The 22,089-nt window shown below is 40.0% G+C and overlaps 2 protein-coding genes and 1 long non-coding RNA gene across 10 annotated transcripts in view; 2 read left to right on the top strand and 1 right to left on the bottom strand.

Moving 5' to 3' along the window:
* The window catches only part of LOC310726807 (phosphatase and actin regulator 1), an 81,430-nt gene extending 71,515 nt beyond the window's left edge, over positions 1 to 9,915 (top strand). For all 8 annotated transcript variants that reach the window (XM_083542749.1, XM_083542748.1, XM_083542747.1 and 5 more), the window contains 2 exons: positions 5,263 to 5,339; positions 9,811 to 9,915. In XM_083542749.1, the coding sequence (XP_083398875.1) occupies positions 5,263 to 5,339; positions 9,811 to 9,826 (93 nt within the window). In that variant the 3' untranslated portion in view covers positions 9,827 to 9,915. The remainder of the gene's footprint in view (positions 1 to 5,262; positions 5,340 to 9,810) is intronic.
* Positions 1 to 22,089, bottom strand: part of LOC310726939 — a 146,883-nt gene that overhangs the window by 95,142 nt on the left and 29,652 nt on the right. The gene's annotated exons all lie outside the window — the stretch shown is intronic.
* The window catches only part of phlpp1 (PH domain and leucine rich repeat protein phosphatase 1), a 50,456-nt gene continuing 45,502 nt past the window's right edge, over positions 17,136 to 22,089 (top strand). Inside the window, exon 1 of the mRNA XM_083542564.1 lies at positions 17,136 to 18,999. Within this exon, the coding sequence (XP_083398690.1) occupies positions 17,724 to 18,999 (1,276 nt within the window). The 5' untranslated portion in view covers positions 17,136 to 17,723. The remainder of the gene's footprint in view (positions 19,000 to 22,089) is intronic.

The following is a 22,089-nucleotide window of genomic DNA, read 5'->3' as shown; positions in this document are numbered from 1 at the left end:
AAGGAAAACCCCCCCCGAGATGGCATAAGGAAGAAACCTTGAGAGGAACCAGACTCAAGAGGGAACCCATCCTCATCTGGGTTGCACCGAATGTCCATTTGAAGCAGATATACAATGTTGCGGGGTACAGTGATGATGATCAGAAGCAAACTGTAGTCCTGAGTCAGTGTAGCAGACTGTTGACATTAACTACAGTCCAATCCATTCTCAAAGGTCTTGTTCTTACTCCGGAATTTCATGGAACCACCCAAGGCGTTGATAAGAAACCGTCCCAAGCTGCAGAGAGGCAGGCCTGGACGAAGTGGGAAGATCCTCGGAGGGGAGAGGGGCAGGAAAAGTGGTCACTGGAGCCTCAGGAGCCATATTAACTAGAGAGAGAGAGAGAGGGGGGGGGGGGGGAGATAGGGATTATTAAATGTCTTTATTGTTGTATGAAAGTTAATGTCACTGTGCAGTTTGGACTCCGGCAAGACTCGCTATGGCAGCATAAATAAAAGGGAGAACCAGAAGGTAACACAGACATGAGGGATCTTTGGGATAAGAGACAACCCACCACACCACCGTCAACAAACCTGAGTGAACGTGTGAATGTGAGGGGACGAGAGCATCCAAATATCCCAGTTCACCAAACACTCTATATCCATGCTCCCTCCAGATCTGAGCCTTTACCTAAGAAAAAAAATCTACTTATCAAAGGCTTGACTAAATAAATAGGTTTTCAACCTCAACTTGAACACTTTGACTGTGTCTGAGTCCCGAAGACTGATTGGAAGGCTGTTCCATAACTGTGGGGCTTTATAAGAGAAAGATCTGCCCCCTGCTGTAGTCTTCATTATTTGAGGAACCAACAAACAGCCTGCATCTTTTGATCTAAGTAGGCGTGGAGGATCATACTGGTACAGAAGTTCACTCAGATACTGCGGTCATATTTCCTAGATCTAGTGAGGACCCTTGGTGCTGCATTCTGAACTAACTGAAGCTTATTTATGCACTTACTCCAACACCCAGACAGTAAAGCATTACAGTAGTCTAATCTAGAAGTAACAAAAGCATGAACTAGATTTTCTGCATCCTGTAACGACATCATATTTCTAATTTTAGCAATATTTCTAAGGTGAAAGAAGGCGATCCTGGTAATATTATTCACGTGAGACAGAAACACCATCCAGAGATGCTACGTAATCGGAAAGTTTACTTCTAGCTGCATGTGGTCCTAGTAAACGTACTTCCGTCTTAACTTTCTTCTGCTCAACTCAGATATCAGACATCCACTGTCTAATGTCCTTTAAACACTTCTCAACATTGTTAAGCTGATCTCTCTCATCTGGCTTTGCTGAAATATACAGCTGTGTATCATCAGCATAGCAATGGAAGCGAATCCCATGTTTATGTATCATTTCACCAAGAGGCAGCATATATAAAAAGAAAAGCAGAGGGCCTAAGACAGATCCTTGAGGAACACCAAACTTTACCTCATAGAGTGTGGAGAACTCACCATTTACATCAACAAACTGATAGCGATCAGTCAAATAAGACCTGAGCCAAGAGAGAGCTGTTCCCTTTATTCCAACAACGTCCTCAAGTCTAGCAAGTAGTATAGTGTGATCAATGGTGTCAAAAGCTGCACTAAGGTTGAGCAAAACATGTAAGGAGACAAAACCCTGATCAGAGGCCAATAACAGGTCATTTACCACCTTAACAAGCGCCGTCTCTATGCTATGATGAGGCCGAAATCCTGACTGATACATTTCAAAAATGTTATTCGTAAGCAGGTGTGAGCAGAACTGCTGTGCTACAACCTTTTCTAAAATTTTGGATATAAAGGGGAGATTTGATATTGGTCTGTAGTTGGACAGCTGACATGGGTCAAGGTCAGGTTTCTTAATTAGGGGTGGATAAGCCAGTTTGAAGGATTTTGGTACATAACCAGTGCTAATGGAAGAGTTTATTATTTTTAAAACAGGTTCAATTACCTCTGGAGTTATCTGTTTAAAGAAACTTGTAAGCAAGGGATCGAGAATGCAGGTTGATGATTTTGATGAGGAAATTAATGAAATTAAGTAACTCTCATGAATAGGAGTGAAGCTTTGTAGTTGATTGTCTGCTATAATTACACTGCTGTCTACAGGGTTACTTGTAAAATAATTTGGATTCATATTAACCGTCTGGACTTCTTGCCTAATGTTCTCAATTGTATTATTAAAAAAGTTCATGAAATCATTACCACCTAATGATGGTGTTCATGTGAGTGCAGTGCTTTTATTCCCTGTTAATTTTGCTACCGTGCAGAATATAAATCTAGGATTATGCTTGTTATTTTCTATGAGGGTGGAGAAATATGCTGATCTAGCAGCACTAAGAGATTTTCTATAAATTAAGAGGCTCTCCTTCCATGCTATTTGAAATACTGTTAATTTTGTTTGACGCCATTTACGTTCTAATTTTCGAGTGGTATGTTTTAAGGTGCGCGTATGATCATTATACCACTGTGCTAATTTTTTCTCCCTGATCATTTTGGTCTTAAGGGGAGCTACATCATCTAGAGTGTAACGTAACGTTGATTCTAGGTGTTCAGTGGCCCAGTCGAGCTCTGCAGGGTCAGACGGAGATCTATCTAATACCGTAATTTCTGGAAGATTATTGATAAAACGCGCTGCTGTAGCTGATGCGTGGTGAGGTAGAAATGCAATGACTGAGGCAGATTTTAGAGATGAGATAATGGTCTGAAATAGCTTCAGACTGTGGAATTATGACTACGTTTTTTATTTTTATTCCAAATGTTAACAACAAATCGAGAGTGTGTCCACCACTATGAGTGGGTCCTATAACATTCTGATTAATTCCAACTGACTCTAGAATGGACACAACTGCTGCTCTTAAGGAGTCTTCCTGATTATCAAAATAAATATTAAAGTCACCAGCAATAAATGATTTGTCTAAAGAAGTTGCTGAATTTGTGATGAAATCTAGGGTTAGGGTTAAATTCTATGAGAAAATCAGAGTCGGGCCCCTGGGGGTCTATAAATAATAATTAGTGGAATTGACTGACTGGACCTGCTTTCGGACACTGAATATTTTATGTTGGTGTAAAGAACTTCAAATGTTTTACATTTGTGTTTAGTCTTTTGTGTGACGTTTAGATTATTATTATAAATAGCTGCGACTCCGCCTCCTCTGCCATTTAGACGGGGTGGGTGTATGTAACTATACCCAGGAGGACTCGCTTCATTTAATGCTACATATTCATTCAGTTTAATCCACGTTTCTGTCAAACACATTACACAAACACAAGTCACTTGTTAACTCTTGCTGTTCTGAGACTATGACCTATACTACAAGAAATGAGAGCAGCACCTTCCCGGGTGGGATGGATACCGTCCCGCCCTAACAGGCCAGCCTTGCCCTCAAAAATGCTCCAATTATTAATGAAGCCCACATTGTTTTTGAAGCACCACTCGGACATCCAGCAGTTCAGTGACCATAACCTGCTGTAGGCTACATCGCCACGTCGCATTGGGATGGGGCCAGAGCATATTACAGCATCGGACATTGCCTTCGCTAATTTACACACCTCTATAATATTACTCTTAGAACCTCTGACTATCGAAGGCGTATATCATTAGCTCCCGTGTAAAAAACTTCTTAAAATCTTAGACTACCTGTGCTTTCCTAAGAATCTAAGCTGACCTGCTATGTCCGGCGCCCTGGCTCCTGGTATACACATAACCTGTGCTGCTGGTGCCCCTAAAGGTCTAGCTAATTTCACGTGCCTCAGAATGGTGTCTCCTTAAACCAGAGCTCTTTCAGGTTTCTCAGCTTCACTGAGGAGAGCAAACCTGTTGGACACGTGAAGCGGAGAGGAATGGTGCTCCCGTGGGCGAGCCTTAGCGTTAGCTTTGGCTTTGCAAGTATGCTGCCGAGTCGTCACCCATTCGCCCCGCTGCGAGGGCTCTAATGCCGGAGTCGGGGGAATATTAACTTCACCTAGGGCATCCAGACTTTCCCCTGCAGAACCTGGACTCCTTTCACACTCACTACTTCTCTCTAGACTCTGGATGCGCTCCTCTAATGCTAAGATCTTCTCCGTCAAAGAGCAAACTAGCTTACACTTCTCACAGATAAAATTATCGCTAACAACGGAGATAGACCGACTAAACATGTCACAATTCACACACTGAATGAACTGGATGTTCGCCATAGTAGAGAAATTACGTACCTTAATGTGATTGATGTAGTGTGTGTTCGTAGTTCTGGTGGGAATGTCCTCCGCTCACTGCTTTCAAAAACCCTCAAACAGGGAAAAAAACGCTTTTCCGAAAGCAAAAATAGACGAGACGGAGCCAATGGAAAGTAAAGGATGCAGGAAATCAAAACGATATTTTGATATTTTAATATATATAAATGTGAATATATATATATATAAATAAATAAAAACGGGTGTAAAATAACGGCATTAAATAATCTACACAAGCTGAGATTCAGCTCGGTGTATTTCTCACTGCTAAACTCTCACACTGTTATTGTGTTGTTGCACTAAATTATTGTACATGTGCACTGTGTATGGGGCTGTGAGTTCCAGTTAGTCTGTATTGTTTCTTTTATGTGGCACTTCGGTCCCAGAGGAAAGTAGTTTTGTTTCACTGTGTAAGGTACAGAGTGTGTATGGCTGAAATGATAAGCCACTTGTCTTTTGTTTGACTATAACAGAGACATTTTGGGGCATTTGTGGACATTCGGGACATTTGAACATCTGGTTTTGTTTGTTTGTTTTTGGTGTGTGTGTGTGTGTGTGTGTGTGTGTGTGTGTGTGTGTGTGTGTGTGTGTGTGTGTGTGTGTGTGTGTGTGTGTGTGTGTGTGTGTGTGTGTGTGTGTGTGTGTCAGAATGTTTTTCTGCTACCACTGAGAAAAGACAGGAAGTGTGCATCATGTGGATGCTTGGCTTTGTGGTGAAGGAATCCTGGAGCAACCATTGAGGAAAAATCAGTGTTTAAATTGACAAAAAGAAAAAAACCTGAGCTAGACAATTTTGTGTATACGTTATATGGCCAAAACTCTGTGGGCACCTGAGTATAATATTAAGTGCTTGTGCATGTTTGGGTCTTTGAAAAAATCTTCTGCTATGCTACAGTATAAATGATGCATGGTTTTGCTTTTAGAGCACTATTTTTACTCCTACCGTGTGTGTGTGTGTGTGTGTGTGTGTGTGTGTGTGTGTGTGTGTGTGTGTGTGTGTGTGTGTGTGTGTGTGTGTGATATTTCAGGCGGCCATACGGAAGGAGCTCAACGATTACAAGAGCACAGAGATGGAGGTGCATGAATCCAGTCGCCATTTAACCAGGTACAGAGACACACCAGATGGACAGTAGGATTATAGTAGCCTGCAATAAAATAGATAATATATAGACAGTTAAGTGAAAAACTTTGCACCCCCACAGAATATTTCTGGTTCCTTTTGTCGTGGACCCAACAAAAAAAACAAGGAACTGGCTTTATTGTTACTATGACATTATCACATTTCTCTCTCTTTCTCAAAGCTTTCTTTTATCCTCCTTTTATCATTTTTGTTGCTCACTATAACAGATTAAGCACAGGCTTCGGATCTTTACCACTCATCTCCTCTGGCACTCGAGCACAAGTCTTGATGATAAAACAAAATAATCAGAAGTTTGATTTATAAAACCAAATAATAAACTATAGCAAATAATAATAATAATAAATAAATAAAACAAAAATTTAACAAATTAATTAATAAAAAAAAGAGTAAGCAAAAAAAAAGAAAGCCTTAAATTTCATAAAAAATGTCAAATTCTTAAATTAAAATTTGATCAGGATACATGTCAGAGGGATATTGTTGGATCTGGTGTATGTAAAAAAAAAAATAAAAAAAAAATAAAAAAATTAAAATTATAATAATTAATTATTTAAAAAATTATAATAAGGAGCCTTGTAATTTAATAAAAAAAATATAATAATAATAATTCTTAAAAGAAAATTAAATCATCATACAGGTTAAAAGAATATTGTTTGATCAATTTTCACAATGAATAAATAAATGAATAAATACAAAATAAAATGCATTGATTACATTTAAAAACCCCTAATAAATATTCATTAAAGAAATCCTTGGGCTTTGAACAGAGATTTGGGTAGAGGAAATTTGCCTCGAGAAAAAAAAAACAGTAATAATAATAATAATAATAATAATAATAATAATAATAATAATATTTACTAATTTAACTAATTAATTAATAATTTTAAAAAAAGATTAAGCAAAAAAAAAAAAAAAAAAAAGATAATAATCCTAGAATTCCACAAGATGTGAGTGTGTGTTTTCATTGGCCACAAATGAATTCATTAAAAAAAAAATTTAAATACAATAAAATAAAATGCACATATTTAAAAAAAAATAATTACAATATAAATAATTATAAAGCATCATAGCTGAAAGATTCCAAAAGCATACGTGGAAGAACTAAGGAGGAAATAATAAATCATTAAAATAATAAATTGTATACATTTTATGCATTTAGGGCAAAAAAAAATTGTACAATAAATTGGATTTGTTTTTAATTGTACTATAAGTTTTGATAAAATAGAACTGGATCAGTTACACAGGTTACAGCGTCGTGTTTTTCTGATTATTTGTTTATTTTTTTAAATAGAATAAAATCATAAATGAAAGTAATCATGGCAAATTGTAATATTATGTTTGGTATAAACATTGTTTGTCATTTCATTGCAATAAGTTTGGAAGCTCAGTGGTTAAAACACTGTACTTTGGTGCTGAAGGTCATGAGTTTAAATCCCGAAGGCCTTCATCCCCATACCTGCTCAGATGTATAAATGTAATAAATGTCGCTCAGGATATAAGGGCTTCTGCCAAGTATGAGGTGATATCAAAAGTTTTCGAGACTAGTTTTGTAACACGCCACCAGATGGCAGCACAAGGCTGCACACACAGTCACAGGGAGCACCAGAGCCAGTGTGCCAAAACACATCGTCCTGTGTACATCGGGGTTTTGACACCGTAGCAGAGATCCAGTTAGAAGTGACGGTGTGTAAACGTAGGGAAATAAAGTACTTACTTTTAAACAAAGCGAGTCTCGAAACCTTTTGACACCACAACGTACCATGAACATGAATCGGCTCAATCAGTTTTACATCCAGGTGGTTGTTCAAGAGTCCCACACAAATGAGGCAGATTTTAATGATTCTACATTTTGGGCTAATTGTTTGTTCATTTTTAAAACTTAAAGCTGAATGAATGCAGCATTACACCATTGGATCTAAAATTATTCGGCTCTGATGTGGATTCAGCATCCTAAGTGACGTGTATTCAGGAACAAGATATATATAAATAACTGTTCTATCATGGTGTGGATGGAAAGAGAAATGGTGTAGGGGTGATTCTGAAGGAAGAGTACAGTAAGAGTGTAGTGGAGGTGAAGAGAGTTTATGATAGAGTGATGAACGTGAAGCTGGAAGTTGAAGGGGTGATGATAAATGTCATCAGTGCCTATGCTCCACAAGTGAGTTGTGAGATGGAGGAGAAGGAAAATGGAATGAATTAGATGAAGTGGTAGATGGTGTACCTAGGAAAGAATGATTGGTGATTGGGGCAGACTTTAATGGACATGTAGGTGAAGAGAACAGAGGTGATGAGGTGGTTATGGGTAGGTATGGCTTTAAGGAGAGGAATGTGGAAGGGCAGATGGTGGTAGGTTTTGCTAAAAGGATGGAAATGACAGTGGTGAATATGTATTTTTTTTTAAGAAGAAGGAGGATCAGAGGGTGACCTATAAGAGTGGAGGAAGGTGCACAACTGGGCGGGGGACAATGTAGCTAAACAGCATCGGATGGTGGTCTGTAGGATGGTTTTGGAGGTGAAAAAGAAGAGGAGGAGAGAGAGGACTAAAAGAAGAATAAGATGGTAGAACCTGAAGGAGGAAGACTGTAGTGTGAGGTTCAGGGAAGAGGTCAGACAGGAGCTCGGTGGTGATGAAGAGGTGCTGGATGATTGGGCAACTACTGCAGGAGTGATGAGGGAGGCAGCTAGAAAAGTACTTAGTGTGACATCTAGAAATAGAAAGCAAGACAAGGAGATGTGGTGGTGGAATAAGGAAGTGCAGGAGAGCATAAGGAGAAAGAGGTTGGCAAAACAGAAGTGGGATCTACAGGATGATGAGAAAAGTAGGCAGGAGTACAAGGAGATGCGGCAGCAGGTAAAGAGGGATGTGGCAAAAGCCAAGGAAAAGGCATATGAGGAGCTGTAGGAGAAGTTGGACACTAAGGGAGTTAGAAAAGGATTTGTAGCGATTGGCCAGGCAGAGGAACCGAGCTGGAAAGGATGTGCTGCAAGTTAGAGCAGTAAAGGATGGAGATGGAAATGTGTTGACTAGTGAGAAGAGTGTGTTGAGAAGGTGGAGGGAGTATTTTGAGCAGCTGATGAATAAGGAAAATCAGAGAGAGAGAGAAGGTTGGATGGTGTGCAGATGATGAAGCAGGTAGAAGCGTGGAGATGTTTAGGAGAGATGGCAGTGGAGTTTTTAACCAGATTGTTTAAAAGGATTCTGGAAGGGGAGAGGATGCCTGAGGAATGGAAAAGGAGTGTGCTGGTACCGATCTTTAAGAATAGTGGAGATGTGCAGACCTGCAGTAACTACAAGGGAATTAAGTTGATCAGTCACACCATGAAGTTATGGGAAAGAGTAGTGGAAGCCAGGCTGAGAGAAGAGGTGACCATCTGTGAGCAACAGTATGGTTTCATGCCGAGGAAGAGCACCACAGATGCATTATTTGCTTTGAGAATGTTGATGGAGAAGTATAGAGAAGGTCAGAAGGAGTTGCATTGTGTGTTTGTGGATTTAGAGAAAGCGTACGACAGGGTGCCGAGAGAGGAGTTGTGGTATTGTATGGGGAAGTCAGGTGTGTCAGAGAAGTATGTGAGGGTGGTGTAGGACATGTACGAGGACAGTGTGACAGCAGTCAAGTGTGCAGTAGGAACGACAGACTGGCTCAAGGTGGAGGTTGAACTGCATCAAGGATCAGCTCTGAGCCCATTCCTGTTTGCAGTGGTGATGGACAGGTTGACGGACGAGGTCAGACAGGAGTCTCCCTGGACTATGATGTTTGCAGGTGATATTGTGATTTGTGGTGAATGTAGGGAGCAGGTTGAGAAGAGCCTTGAGAGGTGGAGGTACACGCTAAAGAGAAGGGGAATAAAAGTCAGTAGGAGCAAGACAGAGTACATGTGTGTGAATGAGAGGGAGGGCAGTGGAGTGGTGTGGTTGCAGGGAGAAGAGGTGAAGAAGGTGGAGGAGTTCAGGTACCTGGGGTCAACAGTGCAAAGTAATGGAGAGTGTGTTAGAGAAGTGAAGAAAAGAGTGCAGGCAGGGTGGAGTGGGTGGAGAAGAGTGACAGGAGTGATTTGTGATAGAAGAGTATCTGTGAGAGTGAAAGGGAAAGTTTATAGGACTGTGGTGAGACCTGAGATGTTGTACGGATTAGAGACAGTGGCATTGAGTAAAAGACAGGCGGAGCTGGAGGTAGCAGAGCTGAAGATGTTGAGGTTTTCATCGGGAGTGACGATTATGGACAGGATTAGAAATGAGTTTATTAGAGGGACAGCGCATGTAGGACGTTTTGAAGACAAGGTGAGGGAGGTGAGATTGAGATGGTTTGGACATGTGCAGAGGAGGGACATGGGGTATATCAGTAGAAGAATGCTGAGGATGGAGACACCAGGAAGGAGGAAATTGACTTATTTATTCTTTTTTTTTTTCTTTTTGCTTGGTTGTTTTTGTCTGCAGGTTTCACAGGCCGTAGACGAGTGTGGAGTGGACCGGACCGGACTGGAGTTTGCTCCGAACCACATGCGCTGGTCAGACGGATGGTGCACGAAAAAAATAAAGAAATCAAAGAAATCACACTAAAAGCCAAGTCCTTCAGAGGGAGGGGACAAAACTGTATGCCTTTTACAACAACCCAGGACGTCACCCCAAACCTCACCAGCCTGAAATTTTGCTTTAAGGAAAAAACCTCACCACACACACACACACACACACACACACACACACGCACCATGATAGTAGTACTAACATGCGTGATTTTGCCTGGTTTTTCCACAAGTCTACCTTCAGGTTTTCTTCCCACTCGATCCGTTCGTCTCCCCGACGGTCACAAGGTGGCGCCGGATCCGCTCCGGCTCAGATGTAATGATTTCATGTGAGGTTCTTGAAAGCACGAGTTTCCTGATCGTCTCTTCACCGCTCTCTGCTGGCCACCATCATCCTACATTATACATTATATACATTATACACATATACACTCACTTTATATACAGTGTGTGTATATATATATATATATATATATATATATATATATATATATATATATATATATATATATATATATATATATATATATATATATATACACACACACACACACACACACTGTACAGACCCTATGGACCTCTGCAGCAAACTGTGAGCGGCGGAGCTCAGACTGCACTTTGTGCTCTCGCCACGTGTACATTTTGTTTATATTGGATTATTGAGTAGAATATTTTTCACGTGTAAGCCGCGGTATTCAAGGAATAAGGAGTGGAACATTTCAATAAGGAAAGACTTGCTCGGGCTTCGGCGGACGCAGAAATGTACACGGTTCTATATGATGTCCGTTTTACTTTTTTGTTTGTTTGTGAATCAGCTTATTTTATTCTTCTTTTTTTTTAAGAATTATTTGACATTTTTTATTAAATTATAAGGCTGCCTATTTCTTGCTTTCTCTGTTTTTTTATTAAATTTTTTTTCTGAAGGGAATCTTGCTTTATCCAAATCTTAGTTCAGAGACAGGGATTTTTTTATTTATTAATATTTATTTTATTTATTATTATTTATTTTTTTTATCTGTATTTTATTTTATTTATTTATTTGTGGTCAATGGGAACACATACACACATGCTCGCGCACACACACATACGCACATTTATTTATTTTTATTATTTATTTTGCTTTTTTTTTTTTTTTTTTTTTTTTTTTTTTTTAATGAATGAATAAATAAATAATTTATTATTACTATTTTTTCTCTAAGGAAACGTGCTCTACCCAAATCTCTGTTCAAAGCACAGAGATTTTTGTATTATTAATTATTTGACGGGTTTTTTTATTTTATTTATTTTTTATTTAAATGTATTCATTTGTGGCCAATGGAAACACACACCTGCACATCTTGTGAAATTCTGGGATTAGAAATTATCTTGTACATCCACCAGATCCAGCTGATCAAACAACATTCACCTGTATCCTGATTTCATTTTACATTTTTATTTAAGAATTTGAATTTTTTTTATTCGATTATAAAGCTTCCTTTTTTGCTTCCTTTTTTTAATTAATTAGTTAAATTCTTATTTATTTATTCATTTATAAATATAAATATTATTATTATTATTATTATTATTATTATTATTATTATTATTATTATTATAACTGTCTTTTCCTCAAGGCAAATTTGCTCTACCCAAATCTCTGTGCAAAGCCCAAGGTTTTTTTTTTTTATTGGTATTTATTAGGGTTTTTTTTATTTGTAATATATGCATTTTATTTTTTATTTATTCATTATGAAAACTAATCAAACAATATTCCTCTAACCTGTATGCTGATTTAATTTATTTAAGAATTATGACTCTTTTTTTTAATTAAATTATAAGGCTGCTTTCTATTAATCAATTAATGTATTATTATTATTATTATTATTATTATTATTATTATTATTATTATTATTATTGTTATTATTTCTCTTTTATTTCCCTCAAGGGGAAATTTGCTTAAACCAAATCTCAATTTAAAGCCGTGGTTTTTTTTTTTTATTACAAATAATAAACCCTAATAAATATTAAAGTGTGCATTTTAATTGTATTTATTTATTTGTTGCTAAAGGTAACACACACACACACACACACACACACACACACACACACACACACACACAGCTTGTGGAATTCTGCAATTTTAAAGACTCTCATACATCCAACCGATTGAACAGTATTTCTCTGACGTTTATCCTGAATTCTTTTTGTTTTATTTTTTTATTATTTATTTATCTATGTATTTTAAAGAATTATGATATTTCTATTGGATGATAAGGGTGTCTTTTTTCTGTGTTTGTTTTTTTATTGAATTCATTAATAATGATCTCTGTTTAAAGCCAGGGATTATTTTTAAATTAATATTTATTAAGATTTTTTTTCTTTTTTGTTTTGTAACATTTTATTTTGTTTGTATTTATTTATTCACTATGGAAACACACACTTAGCGACAGCTTGTGGAATTCTGGGATTGTAAAAGTCTCTTGTACGTCCTCCAGATCCTATCGGACAATATTCCTCCGACACGTTTCCTGATTTAGTTCTTGATTTTTTTTTCCCTAATCAGGACTGGGCAATATTTTCTAATCCCAGTAAAGGAAAACGATGTGATGGATTTTTGGATGATTATTATTATATTTTTATTTCCTTTTGAAAACATTGCTGTAACTTGTAAAACGAACCGAAACAAAAGACCAAAATTATAATTTACTTTTTTTTTTCTTTTTTTTTTTTTTTTTTTTAAACTTTGGAACCTTTAATCTAAAACAATTATTTTATAATTATTATTATTATTATTATTATTATTATTATAATATAACAGAAATCTCCATCAAATCCACGTCATCAGTTCAGGAATAATTGACCCTAAAACCCTTTTTTTTTTTTTTTTTTTTTCTTTTTTTTTTTTTTTTTTTTTTAAATTTTGCGTCGTCATGACGACAGGACGTTCATATGCTTAGCATGAGCCACTTTTTAAAGTTTAGGATTTATTTTTTTTTGCTACTTAAGCGACATTTAACAATTTAGATTGTATTTTCTTGAAAAAAAATGTTTGCAACGTAAAAAAAAAAAAAGTAATAAATTAAGTTGGAAAATAAATTGTATAAAATGAAAACGTGGGAACGATTCAAATAAAAATGGTCGAAATTTTTAGAGCGAAATAAAACACATTTTCGAAAATCCCCCACGTTATCAATCGAACTCGTTCGTAAGATTTATAAGGAGCGTTGGATTTTGAACAGAAGGTCAGAACATCCGGTTCCACATTTAGTCCTCATTTCCAGTTATAATGAGCTCCACTCTTCTGGGAAGATGTTCCACTAGATTTTTTGTGGCGATTTTGTGTGAGATCTCATTCAGACATGAGGCTGTTAGTAAAGGCAGGTACTGATGTAGGTGAGGAGGTCTGGAGTGGAGTCAGTGTTCACATTCATCTCAAAGGTCTTCACTAGGATTGAATTTATGGGTCTTTAGCAGACCACACAAGCTTTTGTGTCTCCAAAGCCCAAAGTGTTTCTCCAACTTTGTGGAAACAGTTTGGAGAAGAACCACATACCAGGTGTCCCAATACTTTTGGCCACAGTTTTTGTTTCTAGACTGACTTTCTGTTTCAACGTTCTCCCTTTCATTGTTCTTGTGCATTTTCTTCGAGGTTCTCCTGATCTGTGCATGTACTGTAGGTAGACCCAAATCAGGGTTCCTGGAAATGGCTCTGAATCCAAAGATCAGTGAATAAGATCCATGTTGAATTTCTCCAGAATTATGAGGACCCTTAACCATCCAAAGAGCTCTTGAGGAAGTGGGAAAAAATTCAGACAATACTTAATGTTCACATGCTCATAGAGATTCTCATGGGGTTCCTGATGGATTCTCAGGGATTCCTTGGGGTTTTCTCATGGGTTTCCTCATGGGTTTCTCAGGGATTCCTCATGGAATCCTCATGGAATCTTCAGGGATAACTCATGGGCACCTCATTGGTTTCTCAGGGATTCCTTATGGGTTCCTCATGGGTTTTTCAGGGATTTGCATCGGTTCCTCGTGGGAGCCTCAGAGGTTCCTCACGTATTCCTCAAGCGTTCCATCAAAGCTTAAGGGTTTGCTTTAGAGAGGAAGTAAAGCTCTGAACTTTAAGGGACAAAACTAATATCCTGAAAGTGAACATTGATAAATCGAATGGTGCCAAAATTGTTTTTGTTTGTAAACAACTAAATATAAAATAAACAACTCTATCAATTGTGATTTGGTGACATCCACCAAACTTCTGATCACGGGTCCGAATCCTTCTAGGTGCAGAGCAGCGTGGGGGTAGGGGTGGTGCAACTCGGCCCGGGATTGTTGTTTATGCACAAAGAAAAATTTGGCCAAAAATAAATAAATAAATAAACCTCTTTCTTCACCTGGTCACATCAGAACCCCTGAGTGGATCTGCTGGAGCTGCAGGAATGTGAATTCAGCAATAAAAGTGTTTTATTTAGCTTTTTTCCCCCCTTTATTAATGTGTGTGTGTGTGTGTGTGTGTGTGTGTGTGTGTGTGTGTGTGTGTGTGTGTGTGTGTGTGTGTGTGTGAGAGAGAGAGAGAGAGAGAGAGAGAGAAAGAACTCTGGGAGATGTTTGAACTTCCAGTGTACTAAAGACTGCTTGATCTCTATTCAATAAAACTTTGAATGAAAGAAGGCTTGAGTTTGAATTTTCATGTTCCAATAAACAGAAAAAAAAAAAAAGTTTCTTCATGTTTTTATTTTTATTGATGAGATCTTCTCGTTTCACACTTTCCAGTTTCTCATGGGTTCCACAAGGGATTCCACAGTGATGCTTCAGGGGTTCCTCATGGGTTAGTCTGGGATTTTTTAGGGGTTTCTCAGGGCTTCCTTGGGGTGTTGCTCAAGGGTTCCTCACAGACTGCTCAGGGTTTGTTTAAGGGTTCCTCAGAGACTGCTCAGGGTTTGTTTAAGGGTTCCTCAGAGACTGCTCAGGGTTTGTTTAAGGGTTTCTCAGAGACTGCTCAGGGTTTGTTTAAGGGTTCCTCAGAGACTGCTCAGGGTTTGTTTAAGGGTTCCTCAGAGACTGCTCAGGGTTTGTTTAAGGGTTCCTCATAGACTGCTCGAGGTTTGTTTAAGGGTTCCTCAGAGACTGCTCAGGGTTTGTTTAAGGGTTCCTCAGAGACTGCTCAGGGTTTGTTTAAGGGTTCCTCAGAGACTGCTCAGGGTTTGTTTAAGGGTTCCTCTGAGACTGCTCAGGGTTTGTTTAAGGGTTTCTCAGAGACTGCTCAGGGTTTGTTTAAGGGTTCCTCAGAGACTGCTCAGGGTCTGCTTAAGGGGTCCTCAGAGACTGCTCAGGGTTTGTTTAAGGGTTCCTCAGAGACTGCTCAGGGTTTGTTTAAGGGTTCCTCAGAGACTGCTCAGGGTTTGTTTAAGGGTTCCTCAGAGACTGCTCAGGGTTTGTTTAAGGGTTCCTCAGGGTTTGTTTAAGGGTTCCTTACAGACTGCTCAGGGTTTGTTTAAGGGTTCCTCAGAGACTTCTCAGGGTTTGTTTAAGGGTTCGTCACAGACTGCTCAGGGTTTGTTTAAGGGTTCCTCAGAGACTGCTCAGGGTTTGTTTAAGGGTTCCTCACAGACTGCTCAGGGTTTGTTTAAGGGTTCCTCAGAGACTGCTCAGGGTTTGTAAAAGGGTTCCTCAGGGTTTGTTTAAGGGTTGCTCAGAGACTGCTCAGGGTTTGTTTAAGGGTTCTTCAGAGACTGCTCAGGGTTTTTATAAGGGTTCCTCAGGGTTTGTTTAAGAGTTCCTCACAGACTGCTCAGGGTTTGATTAAGGGTTCCTCAGACTGCTTAGGGTTTGTTAAAGGGTTCCTCACAGACTGCTCAGGGTTTGTTTAAGGGTTCCTCAGACTGCTTAGGGTTTGTTTAAGGGTTCCTCACAGACTCCTCAGGGTTTGTTTAAGGGTTCCTCAGACTGCTCAGGGTTTGTTTAAGGGTTCCTCAGACTGCTTAGGGTTTGTTTGAGGGTTCCTCAGACTGCTTAGGGTTTGTTAAAGGGTTCCTCACAGACTGCTCGGGGTTTGTTTAAGGGTTCTTCAGAGACTGCTCAGGGTTTGTATAAGGGTTCCTCACAGACTGCTCAGGGTTTGTTTAACAGTTTGGAGATGAAATCTTCAGCAATTAAAGTATTTTTGTTACTTTTTGTAAAAATGATTTATTTGCACTTCATTACACACCTGCATGTGAGAATCGGCTCTTTAAATCGACTCTTTGAATCAAATCTTTAAATAGTTTTATTTATTCTAATGTCTTTAATGTCTGTTTTCTGGCACATGTACAGGTGTTGTGTGGGGCTTTAGCAATAAAAATATATTTATTTTTTCTGCTTGTTTGCTTTCTTCCCATGTAAAGGTGAGTCGGTTCCTCGAATAGACTCTTAGTGAACCGACTCATATGATAGTTTTTTCCCAGGCTTTAATTGTTGGATTATTATTTGATTTAATTATATTTGATAAAATATATAATAAAACAGAATTTTATTAAAAACAAAATCGCCACTTAGAATATCTCAAGCTCATCAAAATGCAAGGAATTGTCTGGGAACCGAACTAATCGACTCTAAATGATGAACCGAGTCGAATTAAAACATTTGGACTCTTTGAAAAAAGCAAGAATTTTCCAAACCAGGGTCAATCTACAGGAACATCTTCATCTTCATCATCTCCCTCTCCAACTTTATCTCCAACTCATGTTCATCCCCATAATCTTGATCCTAATCCCCAATTCCATCTTTTCTGTTTCGGTCGTTGACTAAAAGTCACCACTAGATGGAGAAATTTTACAGGTTTTTTTTCTCAGCGTTGGTCAGTTTGGTCCCACCTGCATTCCGACAGGACGTCGTTGATTGGAGCACAACATACGTACATGACGTAGAGGGGTGTTTCCAAGACCGTATTAGCCAATCCTAAACCAGGAGGCGGGACTTCTGCAAAGACGAAATCGGGTGTGATTAGAAATAAAAGTGCGGAGAACGCGGGGTAACTTTAGGGCAAGTTTTCAAAATGGCGAATCCAAGTTTCACTCCCCAACAAGTTAAAATAATATATATATATATATATATATATATATATATATATATATATATATATATATATATATATATATATATATATATATATATATATTTCCCTATGGCCAGTTTATTTATGCGTTCCGTGTCGCCCAGGAACCCTTTATACTAGCATTTATAAATTTTATAATAAAGATAAAACAAATAAATGAAATAAAACACGAACGTCGACTACGCATTTGGGGGTGTGTGTTGGAGGGGGTGCGGACATTCCAAAATTACATCCGCCATTGGCTGTTTGCAATGCTTCATGGGAAATGTAGTCCGCTTGACTTCCTGTATCACGCCCATCATGACGCCGAAGACTTTTGCAGAAAACTACATTTCCCGACACGCCGACGAGGTGTGTGTTTGTGTGTGTGTTTGTGTGGAGAGGGCCGCGACGGGCGCCATCTTGTCGGCGTCGTCGCCCTGCGCGCCTCATGAATATGTAGGTGGAGATTTGCGTTCCGGAGGTCGGGGCGGCTTTCAGTTGTTGCGTCGCGGCGTCTCCGCCCCTCTTTTCCCCTCTCACACTCTCCCACACCCCGCCGCGAGATCTTCCGTCTCTCCGTTAGGTTTTTTTTTGACAGGCAGCGAGAACGACGCGTTTATCTTTTTCTTTCCGTTAAAATCCGACGTGCATTCGAACCGACTCGATGTCCGACGCTCCGCCCGCGCCGCTCGGACGGCTCCCGTGTCGGTAAGCTGGAAGACCGCACGAAACACGACTCGGGTTGGGGCCCGGATCGCCTGTTTTCTTCGCGGAAGATGGAGAGCGCGCGGCTCGCGGAGGGGAACTCATGGAAATGCAGCCTGGAGAACCGGCTGAAGATTCCCTCCACCGCCAGTGGTGGTGATGATGATGGCGGCGGCGGGAGAACGGCGACATCACTGCCGCGGATAGACGTCCTGAACGGGAACCGGAGCGCGGGGTTCAACCCGAAAGCGCCGAAGGGCGGCCGCGGATTCGCGGGCAGTTCCAACTCGCTGCTGCTGAAGCGCCGTCGCCTGAAGAGGAACCTCTCCGCCAGCGCGAAGCTGAGTCCGGTCTCCGTGTCGGTCTCGGCGCCGCCCTCGTCGTCCACGCTGGACCGCAAGACGCTGCTCAAGCGCCGGCAGAGCGCGCAGCTCCAGGCGGCCGACCGCCAGTGGGTCCGCGCCGACCTGCACCGTGGCTGCGTCCACGTCCACGACAAGCTCGCCCCGTTCTGCCCCCCGAGGCCCGTGCTGTGCACCCTGGAGACCACCGCGTCCGAAATCGCCCTCCGCCTCAGCCACCTGGGCGGCAAGACCACGTCCGTGGTGCGCATCGGGGCCCGACTTCAGCCGACCGCCGACTTCAATGGGAACCGTCGCTCCCGCGAGGACGTGGTCGGGTCAGAACCGGGCGACAGACTCCGACTCTTACTGCTCCAGACGGTCCCTGGCGCGGAGCTGTTTTCCCCTCGCTCGGACTCCGACGTGCTGCTGGATAACCTGCGGGCGCCGGACGATGAAGACGAGGAGGACGAGTGCGCCAGTGTCCCGGGGAGGAACTCCGTCTCGGACGACGAGCTGAGCTCCAAACTGGGCGAGCACCGCGACTCCCTGAGCGACGACATGGTGTTGGGGACGGACGCGTCGGCGCTGAGTCCGACGTTCGACAGCGCCACGGAGGGTCTGGATACGTACGGCAGCTCCTCTGACGAGCTGGAGCTGGAGGGCCCCCTGAGCGGCACCGCCGAACCCGTCCTTCCGGACCTGTGCGGCTTCACCGAGGACCGACCCGAGCAAACCAGCCTGACCTCGGATTCCGTATCGAAGCCGGACGACCTCCTTGCGTCCCCCACAGCTCGGTCCCGGGTGGGTTCTGGGTCCGAGCACGGCTCTTCTCCGGCACTGTACGTGCAGCTGCACGGCGAGGCGGCCCGTCGGCTCGACCCGGATGAACGACCCCTGCAGCTGCAGAACGACTTCCTGTTCCGGCTGGGCTTTAAGGACCCGTGGCGTGTCCAGGAGGAAGGCATGAACACGGAGTTAGGATCCCTGCTACGCTTCTACGCAGGTAACGTCCCTTCAGAATCCTCCACAGACCCCACCTTCACACCAGCAAGCGACGGTTCACCTCCTATCTGCTTCTGGAAGTATCTCGAAGGGGTTCCTCAGACTGATCTCGGGGAGCATGTAGTCCTCTAGCACTCGATTAGGATGTAGACCACATTTACATGCAACCTGTCGCCTGCTGGTGTGAACGTTAGATCAGTGAGCGGGTTCTTACACACACACACACACACACACACACACACACACACACACACACACACCAATATTTACTGATGAGTGCCAATACTTACAGAAGATAACTATTGTACACGTGATCTATATCATAGATTTAACTATTAATATGGCTAACGTGTGTGTGTGTGTGTGTGTGTGTGTGTGTGTGATGCTTTATGCTACACCATACACCCCATATTGAGATTTTTATCCAGATGTCTACTCCTGCATGTCCTTCTCTAACCCTCACCCGGTTCCTCACCCGGTTCCTCACCTGGTTTATAAGTTTTTAAACCCCCTCTCCGTTCTCAGAGTGTGTATATCACGCCAGCCTTGAGGTGAAACCTGCTTCATTTCAGATGTTAGACAGCTCGCTGATAAAGAACGAACTTCTCATTAGTGCAGCTCGTCAGCAGCTCAAGCGAGTTTACGATCCTCGGTGGAATAGCGTCTTTCTCCTGACTGTTTTCATCTCGATTACGATCCATTAAGCGCTTTTCATTTAGAGCAGTGACTCCACTGTGGGCTGGAATAGAGCTTGTTGTGGGCCAGATGTGGTCCTGATGTGGATTAGTCCCACTCCAGAACAGTGTCCCGATAATGATGACGATGATGATGATGATATTTGGCACTAAATGGAAAAAAAAATGTAATCTGAAACACTGGTGCATTATGACCGAAAACTTCTTTTATTACTACGATACACATCACAAAATCTGTCCGTATACTTATGAACCGCTTACAAAGTGCTACATGTAGTGACGATACAACATTCATCATACACTTGATTTTTGTATATAAAATATAATAATCTAAATAAAAAGTAAATTAAATTAATCAACAAAAATGCTATTATACACGCAATATTTTTAACATTATTATTGTATTGCAAAAAAAAAACGTAAAAAAATAAATAAATAAATCATATGGCTAAAAATAGACGTGAGTAAATACATTCATATGTGATTTTTATATCCGTTTTTGAAAAAGTAACGTCGCAGAATTTTCTATTTTTGTATATGAATTTATTTTGCTAAATTGTTTGCAAAAATGTATTTTATTATTATTTTTTTTATTATTATAATAAATAACAATAAATTAGTGATTAAAAAATTATTTTATTTGAAAATAAATAATAAAAAATACGTCGCGACGTATTTTTTATTATTTATTTTCAAATAAAATAATTGAGAAAAAATTTTTTTATTACATTTTTGATTACAATTTTTGATAAAATTTTTATTTTTGATTACATTTTTGATTAAAAAATTATTTTATTTGAAAATAAATAATAAAAAATACGTCGTATTTTTTATTATTTATTTTCAAATAAAATAATTTTTTAATCACTAATTTATTGTTATTTATTTTGAAAGTTGCTATTACTTCGAATATAAAAAAGTATAATTCTAAAAAAAAAATAATAATAATTTTAGTAGGAAAAAATATCAAGTAAAAAATGTAATGTATCGAAATGCACCGATTTTCACACCAATTCCCTCCAGTAATTAAAAAAAAAAAAAAAAAAAAAGAATAAAAAATTTTTGATTTTAATTTTTTATACTTGAGAGACTGGTGATTTGGTTTGCCCAGTTTGACTTCCACGACCTCGAGAACTTTATCTGTAGGGTAAATCTCAGCTCCTGTACCTGTAGTACAAAGTAGTGGAGCTCCTGGTCAGGGTAGTGAAGTGTGTAGTGATGGACTTCATGGATTTGTTCTCGGAGGCGGAGACGTCGTCGCTTTACATAACGAAACCAGTCGTGTGAGTTCATGGAAGATCAGATGTCCTGTTAATAGAGTCGAGGTGCTGAGTCATGGACAAAAATCACTTCTTCTTTTTCTTTCTTTTTTTTAAACATCTACCCAGGATGGTTTCCTGACGCCTGAGTGAAAGTACAGTAGGGTACACAGTTCAGCCGGGAGCTGTTCAGGCTGATGGAGTGATAACTAGATATATTTATATATAAATAACTATACATTTAGCGTGAGCGTTCACCCAAAACCGAAACTTAAAAAATAAAAATAATTATTTGACTTTTTTCTGTATTTTATTTAGATTTCTTTTGTGAATTTTTATTTTTATTTTTTTTATTTTATTCAATGTTTTTATATATTTTATTAGTATTAATGGACATTTCTTTTTGTTGTATTTTTTTATTATAATTTTTGCAATTAATTATTATACATTTTTTAAATAGTTAATTATAAAACTTTTTTTGTATTTTTTATTTTTTTTTATATATATACTTTTTATTGAATTTTTTTTTTTTTTTTTAAGAACCTGTCCTGTTCTCTCTCCAGCATGATTGTAAAATTGCATGAAACCAAACAACCCCCAAAAAAACCATGCGAGCTCACGTGGTTGAGACGTCCCTTGAGCGGCGGTTCTAAAACGGGCACGTGATTACGTTTCCACCGGCCGAGTCGCTCTTCGAGCATCAAATCTGTACAGCTGCTGATGCGCCCGTAAATATTTAACCATGCTGAGGCTTCTGGGTCCACACACACACACACACACACACACACACACACACACACACATTAGGTATAACCATTGTGAGAGCAGAGGCATTCACTGTGGACTTGTTTATTTATTTCAAACATCTCCCATTCTCGCATACTGTCTCTTTCTCTCTCTCTCTCTCTCTCACACACACACACACACACAAAACCCTCTCATCGGTTTTTCATTGTGGGTAACAGAACATTGCAGTGCGTCCTGCTCCCACGGACGCTCATGACACGGCCACAAAGCCGCAGTGGCCGACTTATGGTGCTTGGACCGTGGCCGTGTTCCGGCTCTCGCTCCATTCTCAGGGGCCCTGGACGGGGGGTAGACGCGAAGGGGTCCTCGTTAAACGGCGTCTATCTCTCG

Source organism: Silurus aristotelis (assembly GCF_946808225.1).
Source record: "Silurus aristotelis genome assembly, chromosome: 5".
In the NCBI taxonomy this organism is placed as follows: domain Eukaryota; kingdom Metazoa; phylum Chordata; class Actinopteri; order Siluriformes; family Siluridae; genus Silurus; species Silurus aristotelis.
The sequence above is the reverse complement of the archived record's forward strand: the minus strand, read 5'-3'. Positions and strand labels throughout refer to the sequence as shown.